The sequence below is a fragment of the Propithecus coquereli genome, unplaced genomic scaffold (assembly GCF_000956105.1).
Source record: "Propithecus coquereli isolate 6110/MARCELLA unplaced genomic scaffold, Pcoq_1.0 Scaffold25, whole genome shotgun sequence".
Lineage (NCBI taxonomy): Eukaryota > Metazoa > Chordata > Mammalia > Primates > Indriidae > Propithecus > Propithecus coquereli.
This window is the reverse complement of record NW_012148063.1, coordinates 4,115,698-4,128,088: the sequence shown is the minus strand read 5'-3', so window position 1 is coordinate 4,128,088 and position 12,391 is coordinate 4,115,698. Positions and strand designations below refer to the sequence as shown.

The 12,391-nt window shown below is 42.6% G+C and overlaps 1 protein-coding gene across 1 annotated transcript in view; it reads left to right on the top strand.

Moving 5' to 3' along the window:
• Window positions 1-12,391, top strand: part of NOX3 (NADPH oxidase 3) — a 53,618-nt gene that overhangs the window by 13,663 nt on the left and 27,564 nt on the right. Inside the window, exons 7-10 of the mRNA XM_012646787.1 lie at window positions 988-1,383; window positions 3,440-3,569; window positions 8,512-8,604; window positions 10,350-10,603. Of these exons, the coding sequence (XP_012502241.1) occupies window positions 988-1,383; window positions 3,440-3,569; window positions 8,512-8,604; window positions 10,350-10,603 (873 nt within the window). The remainder of the gene's footprint in view (window positions 1-987; window positions 1,384-3,439; window positions 3,570-8,511; window positions 8,605-10,349; window positions 10,604-12,391) is intronic.

Sequence of the window (12,391 nt, the reverse complement as noted above, 5' to 3'; positions counted from 1 at the left end):
CAAGTCATGGTCCTTCCAATTAAAAAGCAAGAGCAAGGAATAACTACCAGAGGGACAGAGTGTGCAGCTGCTTTATTAGGCATGCCCCAAAAGGCGTAATCCTCCTTCCTCGGCCTCCCAAGTAGCTGGGACTACAGGCATGCACCACCATGCCCGGGCCATTTCTTAGATTATATTTATTTTTCCTGGCTGACTCTGATCGTGAGTCATGACATGTTTACAAGATGTAGACATGAATTCTAATGAATGCTGGATGACAGTAGATGTATGTTTCATTCAGTACCTGTTTCTGCAACCTGGTTTATGTGGGATTAGTCAGGATACATATTTTTGACACCCAGATTTCACTTCCGCTTAACCAAAACCATCAGCTGGGCAACCCAGTGTGCGGGACAGGACAGAGTGTGAGATGGGTGGTCTGACCTGGCTCTAGATCCACCTCTGCCACTAGTTATCAGAGTGACCATGAGAAAGCCCTGTAAGTCCTCTGGGACTCAGTTTCCCCATATGACCTCTAAGATTCCTTTTTGCTCAGACATCCCATAACATGCTATTCTGGATTCAACACCCGTCTAGGACTGTTAATCTCTTCATCAGGAAGCTAGAGTAGCACCTGAAGTATTTGAGCGTACGCAATGTGTTCACTCTCAAATATAATGTTTTCAGTTCTCTAAATATTAATAAATGGCCTTGGACTAATTAATCAATTGCTGTCTCTGAACTAGCTTGTCCCTTTTAATTATTTCAGAATAGATGCCTTTTGTCCATTTACAATTTTCAAAGCACATTCAATATGCATGATCATTTGGACCCTAACAACATTCCTGTCACACAGAGAAGGTGCTGTTGTCCCCATTTCATAAAAGGGAAAACAGATGTTCAGAGGGTTAAGTGAGGCACTCAAGGTCCCATGATAAATAAATGGCAGAGTCACACCTGGATGCCAGAGTTTAGACGATCAAACCTTTACTTTTAACAAGAGTGAAGTGAAGAACACGTCTTCACGTTGATGAAACCCTTCCTCCTCAATACCTGCAAGAATGTGGCCGGTCACGTTGCAAAGGCGCTGCTTGGTCACCAGCAGCTCTTCCTCTGCTTCCTACACCAGCAGAACCCCCTTTTCCGCTCCTCGTTCTCCCAACACTGTGGCTGCTCAGCGCCGGGGTCCGTACCCCAGGCGAGGCCTCTGTTTCCACACAGCCTGGAAGAGCAAGCACACAACCCGGAAGAGCACGCGCACAGCCCGGAAGAGCAAGCGCACAGCCCGGAAGAGCACGCGCACAGCCCGGAAGAGCACGCGCACAGCCCGGAAGAGCACGCGCATAGCGGCAGAGCGGCCTATCCCAGGGAGTCGCGCTCAGCCTTCGTGATTCTGGGTCCCACGTGGGGCTCCTCTGCAATTCGACTGCCCCCTGCGACCTCCCTCCTCATCCTAGATGCTCCTTCCTTCTCAGCCCCCCACTTCTAGAAGCGGGTCACACTGCCGCTGCCACTGCCTGGGCCTGATGAAGAGCTCTCTCACCATCCATCAGGTGGTCTGACAAAGACACATTGTCCAAGGAAGAAATACCCCTGAGGCGTGTTTTACCATAAAAGATTGCCCATCCTCTGTTGATCCTTAGTTACCCAGTCAGCCAACTATGCGGCCACCTGGCTAGGGGCTTTCTCTTCTCTTTCAGCTAGAAGGCTCTTCTGAACGTGGGAGTCTCACCGTTCCGTTTTGTGTTTGGGGGGGCGCGGGGGATGGTGCTTCACTGCCCGTGCACCAAGGATAACACCTCAGAGACTGTCAGCCCTTCCTCTCTAGCACTGATTCTGCTCCCGATGCCAGGGTTGTTAACCTCTGTGCACATTCACGAGGCTTTCCGTAGCCCACGCGTGTCTGAAAGTCTTCTTCGCAGAAATTATCCCCCTAAATGTACATCCCCTGCGTGCAAACTCTGGTGCATTCCAGAAGCACAAGAGGATTTCAATGGGCAGTGTTTCACAGGAGATATTTTTAATATCCAAATAACATTCCGTAAGAAGAAATTTTTTAGTCATTTTAACTTAGTTGAAAGGCTTATTTTGGGATAAGGGCCTCATTTAATCTTCTCAGCTTGAAGTATTCTACAGCTACTGTTTACAGCAAAAGTAATTTGCAAATTCTATACAAAATGCCAAGTAAAAGTAGGATTATTGGAATGTGTTAAGGCCCACTAATCTTACTATTATGGGATAGAATAGATGAAGACATAAAAAAAGTTTTAAAAATTTAAAAAGATACAGCATTTGTAGAATGATCTGAGGCTTCTTTTGGAGAGTACACGGAATGCTCCCTGGAGCCTGAGAATGAAGGTGTTAAAGTATACGGAGTTTTTCCTCTGCATCCCATTTGTTATTCACCCTGCCCATGTCTGGGCATCATTTGTATATTGAAGATTTACAGATAGTTTTTCTCATCTAACTCAGAGGGGATGTTATCGAGTTTGGATGACTTCCATAAAACAGACTGGGACAAAGGCCAAGGTGTCAGTTCCAGCTGGCACCAGGCTGCTTCCTCCTTCCGTGCCCTGTGATGCAAAATGAGGCCTGCAACTCCACAGACTACTAAGGACAGGAGTCTATGTGATGCTAAAGTTTCTCAGTCTCTGAGTAGCATGTTTCCAAAATAAATCAATACATTTTATTCACAAACATCTAGGAATTGAGTAGCTTCCAGATTACATGAGCTCAATGTCTTGTGCTTCACTGCCCAGGTACCAAGGATAACCCTAGGAACGTGTACCAAAGCACCTCATCCGTTGGTGCATCTGTGGCACATACAGAAGGATTACAGGACTCTTCCTCCAGTGCTCCATTCACAAAGGCTGGCTTCCTTTTCCATTCCTAAATTTATCAGTACAATCTTGGGAACACACTTAATTGTGACCTATTTTGACCCAGTCATACATTAGGCCTGCTAGTGGTCACTAGGGGAAAAATACCATTATTCAGGGCACTTTTTTTGACTTCTTCACTTGAAAACTTCCAAGCACTCAGAAACAAACCAAGAAGGGTAGAAGTTAAATAAATCTGCAAAAGAACCAAATAGTATAAAGTTAGCCAATTAGCCCAAATCAGCAATCAGGACGAGAAGAAACCTAATTAAATTCAACAGTCTACAAAAGGATGTGTTCAAACAATTTCCCTTCATTATGAATTCTCTAATACAGACACTTTCAATTTAACACAGGATACCTCAGAGGGGCACTTCTTTTCTGGGATCTTCAAAGTTATTTGAAGCTTCTTAAATGCCTATTTTTAAGGATTCTGAGCGAAATGAGTGACAGCCCAAGTTTCAAGAAGGTGAAGTGATCTTAGAGCCTACTGTACAATGTATGTCTGTGTATAAGAAGACTGCATGCAATCAATTTAACATTTTTGTATTTTTTCTTTTTTTTTTTTTTTAAATCACAAGTCGAATTGTGCGAGGCCAAACCCCAGAGAGTCTCTCGCTGCACAATGTTACGTTCTGCAGAGACCGCTATGCCGAATGGCAGCCAGCCGCCCAGTGCCCCGTGCCTCAATTTTCTGGCAAGGAACCCTCGGTAAGAATGAACCCAGGAGCTTTTAAAAATAACTGTCCCCATAGTTAAAATAGCCAGAGCTTTTATATGCTTGAAAAAAGAACAACCCACTTCACCACTAGACAAAGCCAACTCTTTAATAAGTGTGCTAATGGAGAAATCGAGTTACGGATAATTTTAAAAGAGGTTTACTACCAAAAGCACTCTGTTCAGCTTTGAAATGTGTTCTTCTACTTACCTTTAAATATGGGTGTCCGATATTATGGTAAGTCATAACAGCACAGGGATGTCTCTCCCAACATCCTCAGGCCCCATTCCCCTGCATAACTGCCTTCCAGTCTGACAATTCGTAGCATCACCTCTCAAACATAACGTTAAGTGATAACCAAATGAGACTCACGAGCTCCTCTATAAGCTTGCCTTCTCTCTTTCTACAACTTTTGGGATTGAAAAAATGTGGGTGTCAAATGTATTTACTTCTTGTTCTAATTAAGCTCCCTGTAACTGAAAGTATGCCAACATTAGCCAAGGAGAGACTTAATTAATTTGTGTAGATGATAATGTCCACAGACTTCAAAAGTAAGATTTCATGGCTATGTGGTAACCATTACATCTAGTGGAATAGGTAAATAGAAATATAATCCCATTTGGTCTCCTCAGGTATCTTAGAACAGTGCAAACCTTTGGGACAACTGGATGATCTATGAAAGAAAATAAATGAAGCCAGCAGATAAAAACTAGGAGGAGACAAGTGCCCAAAAATACGTATCATAAAACATGGGAGAACAGGATATAATAGTATATAAGTGGTGAAGATTTAGGAAATTAAGTCATCAACATAGGAATACAAACAATTGCCTTTTTTAAAAAAAATCCTCGAATACATTAAATTAAGCACTGGATTTTAAGGGTGAAACTACTAGGAGGAACATTTAAAATGGAGAGAACCAGAATAGATGTGCCCATTAGACCGTGGTTCTTTTAATGGCCAGTATAGATTGTCTCTGTCTTAAACTCAACTCTCAGTAGCCACTATCCAGCCTGCATATTAATGAAGAACATGAATGGCTCTCTAAAATTTTCAGCTATAGCATCTCCATAAAAAAATCAATACTCCCCCACGCCTCGTGAATACAGACCAGAGGCTGCTCCCGGCAGCGTATGCCGACATTAATTATCATGAAGCGGGGGGAATCTTATCCATTTCTCTGCTAACTCTCCCCTGCTGCACCTCCTTGCACACCCAAACTCACGGTGTCACTCTCTCCCATTATTTTTAATGGATCCTGATTCAAAGCGTGTGTGGGCTGTGCAATTGCTGCTTGGCTGAACTGTACAATGTTCTCTCCGATGTCTTATAGACACTGAATCCAAAAGGCATCCCGAGGACAAGGGAGAGTCCCTGAGCTTCACTGCACCACAACCTACCCGATCTTTGCAAGGCTCCGTTTCTACTTCTTTGCTTCTCTTTACTTCGTACATCTTCATGGTGCTTTTATCAATGAACATTTATCAATTCACCTTCGGTGGTGCACCACTCCCGGTGTTAGGACAGAGAATGCTTTGTACATGACCTCGTATAAACTGGACTGATCAAAGGAACCGACTGTACCTTGCAGTCCCTCTCTCCCCCACTTGTCTCACTCCTCCTTTCTACCCCAAACTCACGGACACCTCCGAGACTCCAGATTCCAGGATTGCTCATGCAATCAGTCTCAAGAGAAGCCTGGTCCTCCTTAGCCAAATAAGTACCTTCTTCATTTAACTGCAACATCAACAAATGATAATCGTAAAGCTGACACCGTTTTCATTACCAGGGAATGACGGTAGTGGTAAAGGGGAAAGCTTTAACTGAAGTAAGGTCAATTCAGCGAACTTCTGCCAAGTGGCTGTTACACGCTTGGCATTGCACTAGACGCAGGATTCAGAGACGTGGGTCCTACTCCAGGAGATCTTATTGTCTAAAAAAAGAGGCTATTCATAAACACACACATAAAATAAAATCAAAGCCAGCATGTTCTTATTTTCTGGTAGGAATGAAAAACCAGGAGTGAAAGTGGGGGAAACAAGTTTCATTGCTGCTGCTTTTAAATCAACATAGTTTTATTTCTAACATAAAACACTCACAGTCGTCTGACTTTTTGAGTATTTTTGAAGAAGAAAAAAATACAGCTAAGAATCCACAGAGTATTTTAGCATTAAAGAATCTTAGATACTAAATAGTTTTGCCTCTTTATTTAATAGATGTGGAAATCGAGGTCCCAAACAGTTCCAGTTTCTTTCCTCTGGTCACAAAGAGCAATCCCCTCAAAGCCACATCAAGAAACCGGAGCTTCTAACTCTGTGGCCATGAACTTTCTTCCCTACACTTTACGAAATTTGCTCTGAATCTCCGACCTTCCCCCAACATCCATTTTGTTAGCTTTCTGCAGCTTTCCACAAGCATATCCCCAACATTATCTTCACCTCTGTGAACAAAGCCAAAGCATTTAAGAGCTTGGGAGGGACCTAAATAATTTTCTTCAGCTATTTCCAACTTTACAAAACAGAAAATTTGAACATCATAAAGCCCAAGATGTACCCAAAGGCAGAGTGAGGGATGGTAGCCCCAAGACCAGAAGGCAGGTCTTCAGAGACCGAGTCTGAGATCCACTTTGCCACGTGCCCCTCCTGCTCTGAGGTGACACCTCCTTGTCTCGACTCCTTTTTGTCTATCCTGGTCATCACTGCTGGGACAGTTTCCTAATATTCATCTCTGGCCATATCTCTGCCTCATGCCCTGACTTCCAGGGGCTCCAGGAGTATCTCAGTGTAACTAAACTGGACCGTCTCCTCCTGGAGCAATGTACAAACTGGAGCACAGATAGAGCCAAGAATTAATAGCTTGCATTTTCCTTCTTGACTAGTCACAGAAAGAAAAACAATCCATTGCACTTCAGCAACATGGAAAAATCAGAGACCATGTCTGATTTGACGTCACCAAAATAAAGTGTGTGATGCCCAAAGCTTTCTAAAATGGGTGTGGAAGATTATTTGTAAAAGCATATAAAGACTATGTGAGTGTTTTTGCAAATATCTCCTTTAGCCCATATAGGAAAGAACTGCATTCTTGCTATCATTTCTGTAAATATCCAAACCGAGTCTTAAAAACCTTTCTTTGTGCACTTTCTCATTCAAGCAATGAGAGACCTAGGATCCAGTCCCTTGGCCCAACCCCATCCTTCACGTGTGCTGTTTCCTGGTTCTCCCTTACCCTGACCATCTTTACCATCTCACCTGCAGCCTAGGTGAACAAAAGCTTCTGTTCTCTTTGCTGTGCTAAACTTGCTGCTGAACACCACTGAGGCAGAAAAGAACAAGTGGGTCAAATTGCTTTGTGTTGTGGACATAAATCTATCCTTCGTCAGGCAAACAAGAGGCTCCCCAGGAAAAAGGCAGACAGGGTTGATGCAGGTGATAAGAGGTACCATGAAGAGGCCCGGAGATAAACAAATAGAAAAAGCAAGAAAGGTAACTCAAAAGAAGTAAAAATAATGCCAAAGGGTTTGTGACCTATCAACAGAAGGGACAGAGCCGGATGACTGGTAAGGGAGCAATGACTACAGACAGAGTCAGCCGGCGTGGTGAGCATCGGAGTTCCAATGGGACACGCTTCCTGCTCCCAAGACGCTATTCGAGGAGCAAGGGCACGATGGATTTAGACTAACAAGGAGGAAAGTTAGGGACAGCATGAACAGGCTTGAGTTCTAGCGCTGGCTCTCTGGGATCTACCTATCTTTCAGGCGACTCAGACTCATTTCCAGAATGTCAGGTTTTTTCTTCTTTAAAGGAAGAATTTGACTCAGTTTCCAAGAACTGAGGTTCAGTGGGTTCGTGAGTCTCTGATGTTCTGTAAAACAAGCCTCAGCACTAATTTTAATGTTGGACAGAAAGAAGCGAGATTCTCTGGTGAATGCTTGAGGGAGGCAGCCCAGGGTTCTAGAAAGAACGCAAGCGGGGAGATCAGGCACGTCCGAGTTCACATTTTTACCAGACCTCTTATCATAATACTTTTGTGAACCTGGACATTTGATCTGGCTGAGTCTTAGTTTCCTCTTCTGTAAAATAAAGATAATATCGTATGCCTTACGGGATTGTTCAGTATCAGACCTAATATAAGTAAGTCAGTCTTCAAAAATTTTAAGTTCCATTCCTTCCATCTTACTGGAGGAAGATACCTTATGTTGTGCACAACACCTGGTAACGAATAGCTTGCTGGAAAATTGATCATCCGTAATGCAGATTATACTCATAAGAAGTTAACATAGCATCTGATTTATTAAGAATAGAAATTTTCACTGTCATAATTCTCCAGCTAATTGTCGAGCCTTTAATTCTGATTCCGTAAACTTAGATTTAAGGTACTAAGGAGCTAACTTTATATTTTATCCCAGATAACATTGGTTTTGTGTGTGTGTGTGTGTATGTGTGTGTGTGTGGGTGTGTGTTTATTCAGGCAGACTTCCTAGCTGTGATGTATTGTTAGCCCAAAAAATTGCTATTTGTAATTTTTAAATTTAATTTCTCATGTCCTATGTTGATTGAGTAATGTAGCTTTGTAAGCCTTTGACTTTGGCTGAATTTGGGAGCATTTATGACCCTATCATATGTAACATAAACATCAATCTGCTTTTTTATTTCTTTGCAAATTCAATTATTTCTAATTACATAGAGGCATCATTGATCAAGTAAGCATAAAAACCAATATAGAAGAGTTTAATCTCTTAAATAAGCTTGTAGACTTCAAGGAATAATTGAATGCTATAGTATTTAATACAAGGAGACATCTTTGTTGTTGATAACTGGCCCAAAGTTAAAGGAAAATGTCTAAACCCCATCGTCTTATATATTGATTTGGTTCAAATTGAAAATATTTGGATTCTATTTTCATTTCCTTTTCCTCTCTCTCTGCTACTCTCTGCAGGCTTGGAAATGGGTTTTAGGCCCTGTGGTCTTGTATGCATGTGAAAGAATAATTAGGTTCTGGCGATTTCAACAAGAAGTTGTCATTACCAAGGTATGCGTGTAGCTTTATGTCTGAATAAAAGCCTGAGTGTAGATGAAAATTTTTTATTAGCCCTAGTTTTTAATTTGCCATTTTTATTGCAGAACTGTCTGTAATTTAGAGGCTCATCTTCTGTTCTAATAATTGCTTGTATCCTGAGCATCTTTTAGTGTGACTAATTCTGCTGAAGACAGGGATCAGGGCTCTAAGACGGGTACGCAGAATTCTGATAAGGGTGTGTGGAACAGCACCAAAATTACCTGTATTCTCTGTATTCCTGTTTCTTTCTAGGGGTGAAAATCAGGGGGAGCGAGTATGCTTTACATTGGGCATAATAACTTGAAGGATAATCACTTCCTTCACCACATAAAGACACGAATTTTGCAAACATGCAAATAATATACAGATATTTCCGGTGCACACACTCTCACCTGGGACTGCTGAGCAGAGAACAGGGAAGCCATTCACAGAAGCGGAGAGGGAAACTCTACCCTCAGGAGCAGAGCACTCCTGGGAACATTTTCCAATCTTGCTATCCATCCCCACATCTGAGTTTTACCTCATGCTGGGGGAAGGTGGGAATGATGGACCAAGACCACAAAAGCAAGTCTAACAGACTGAAAAGGTGCCAAACACTCTTCTCCAGTTTTTTAAATGTCCAAGAAGACATTCTCTGCTAACCAAACCTATACCACTTTGCTAGTACAATTTTGACAGAATACTATATCTCCTTAACTGTCTTCATGAAAGCAGAAGTATAGAAATTGCTTCATATTTCTGCTTTAAGCTGTTTCTGTGTTGCTGTTTTTAAGTTAAGCACCAAAGGATGTCAGGCTACATCAAAAGCCAGACTAAAACTCCTGGAAACCTACTAGAGCTGTTACTAGGGAGACCATTTAACAGCAGTGTCAGAACAAATATCAGCAGGGAAAGGGGAAACTTAGAACTAATGATTAAAATGCTGTGAAATTCTCTTTTGAATGGAAAAATACTGTCACTGTATCTAGATAGTAGATTTTGTTTCTCTATACCTCTTATCAAAAAAGAAGCACAAGGGCCTGGAGAGATTTTTAAGAAAACAAGAGGGAACTCTAAGAAGGGAAATTAGTTCTTTCACTATGATAAACAGCAATTTATAAAGCTCTTATAAAAGCAACCAGAGCTCTTGCATAATGCTTCCCTACATCCAAAACTCACAGCCCAGGCAGGATGCCTGATAAGATTCAACCAGAACCCAAAAAACCTCCAAAAAGCAAAAAACTTCACAGTGAGTTTGGAGGTTGTTTTTCACTTAGCGTGAAGAAATATCAGGGTTAATTCGCAAGAGATTGAAAAAAGACGCAGATAATTGAAAAAGGTAACAAATTGTTCCTGGATTTTAAAAATAGGGAGATCACTCAAAGCATAACTAAGTGATATGCACGATATGCTAGCCTTCGTTCTCCTGGATTAAGCTAATTGTGCTATGAGAAGCTTGGCCACTTAAGACAGACTCATGCATTAAGTGCCACATTGCACCTGGGTGCAGCCACCCACATTCCAAACGTAGCACTCTGAAGGAGGTACATGTCATTCTTGCTGGAGTTGCAAACCCAGATGTGAAAATGGTGGCAAATCTCACTGGACGCTAACAGCAAATGGGTTATGTAAATTATACCTCAAAAAAGCCGATTTAAAATTTTGAACACCTTTGATGAAATGAAAGGTGTTTCTTATTTAACCTGAGCAAAAAGACAAACTCTCTTGCTCTAATGTAGGTGGTGAGCCACCCCTCTGGAGTCCTGGAACTTCACATGAAAAAGCGTGGCTTTAAAATGGCGCCAGGGCAGTACATCTTGGTGCAGTGCCCGGCCATATCCTCGCTGGAGTGGCACCCCTTCACCCTCACCTCCGCCCCGCAGGAGGACTTCTTCAGTGTGCACGTCCGGGCAGCAGGAGACTGGACGAGAGCTCTACTTAAGGCCTTTGGGGCAGACGGACAGGCCCCCAAGGAGCCCTGGAGCCTGCCAAGGTTTGAGCCCGTTTCTCTTGTATGTGTAAACCACAATATTATAAAAACTAACGTATCTTAATGCATCAACATGCTACCAAACTCAGCAATATCTTTATTAGATTGGGAGTTTGAGTCCATTTTTTAAATTTGAGAATCTATAGAAAAAGCATAATTTAGTAAACTTCCCAGAGAAGCAAGTACATTTCTGTAGAAAGCAAATTTTCCACAAAGGTAGGCAATGATCCAGGAAGAAGGAGTTGTTTCCTTCCCAGCTCCAAAAGCGTCATGTGGCTGACGACATGCAGCCTGCAATGAGGAAGACAACAAGGAAGAATATTTTTTTCTGTCACAGTCTGAGGTTTTTAGATTATATTTGTAAAGTCGGTAAAGTCCAGCCTTCATAAGAAGAATGCTGTGTTTCTGTGTCCTCTGCTTACAAAGACACTAGTCACATTGGCTGTAAGTGCCCACACTATTCCTGTACAACCTCATCTTAACATCCGCAGCCCTATTTCCAAATAAGGATCTGCGGCTTAGGACTTCAACACTTCGACTGGGGGACAAATGAAACCCACACCACCACCCCATTCAGAAAAGCCCAGGCACGTGACAGAAGTCCTGTGGAAATTACCACTCCTTGGGTCTTTTCAGTAGACAACGGCCTGAGGTCGATTCCCGCTCCTCCTGCAGGATTACCCAAAAGGGCACAAAGCTAATGTTTAGGGTTCCAGGAAAACAGGGACACAAAAAATAATGAGAAAATCACTTTGAAAGAATTTGATATTTTAAAAGAAGAATCAAGAGATTCCTACTTCTGCTATCCTTGGAGGGTACCAGGAACTGCCAAGCACTGCCATAAGAACTTTGGTAGGGGACACAGTAAGGACACCTTTAGAAGGGAAGTTCCCGAGGGCAGGATATTTTCTTTCCTCCTCTGTATCTCTGGTGCCTACGACAGTGTCTCACATGCCGTAGGAACAGAGGAATGATTTGGTGAAGGAATGAATGAATACCTGGACACGATGTGAGTTCTTTATTTTATTTAATTTGACAAATATTTATTGGTGACAAACGAGGTACCATAATAAATTTGCAGCACAGAATGTAATCAGCTTATTGTCGCTCTGTCCCACTTCCCATGGGCTACAGGGCTGTAACTATGGAGCACTGGGCTGGGTTGTGTTCAGTATGTAGGAAGAGCCACATGCTTTCGTTTCAAACACTGGTCTTAAAGAATGGTATGATTGATATCAAGCCAGGTATAAACAGCATCTGCTCAGATGGGAGCCCCAAATCAGATGACAGTGCCTGCTATCCAACTAAGACCTTTTCTTTTTTGATGGAAAGGAAGCAATGCAACAGAATCCTAAGGTTCAGAATATAGTGCAAATGCTTAAAATCAAGTATAAAAGTAGATACATCTTGCACACGCACACAAACACACACACACACACACACACACACACACACACACACACACAGTGTCCAACTGCTTTCCTGGTCCTGCCTTCCCCTTGGTGTTGCCAAGATGGAAAACCTCATCCTATTTGCTACATGGTTTCTACTGTGTGTATACAGTTATCTGGTCTCTCAACCACCCTTTCCCTTCACAAACTGGCTACCATTGCAGCCAATTCCCCCGCAAGAACTCAGTACCCATTTCTCAGTAGCTGATATGCTTTCTGCCTGTGGAGTGTGTCATCAGCCACAAGGCAGGACAGGATGTGGTCCCCAGGGCCTCCCAGTCTCATCTGCTCCACGTCCTGCTCCCATTTGGTCTCAGCTCTTCTAGCCTTCTTGTTTTTC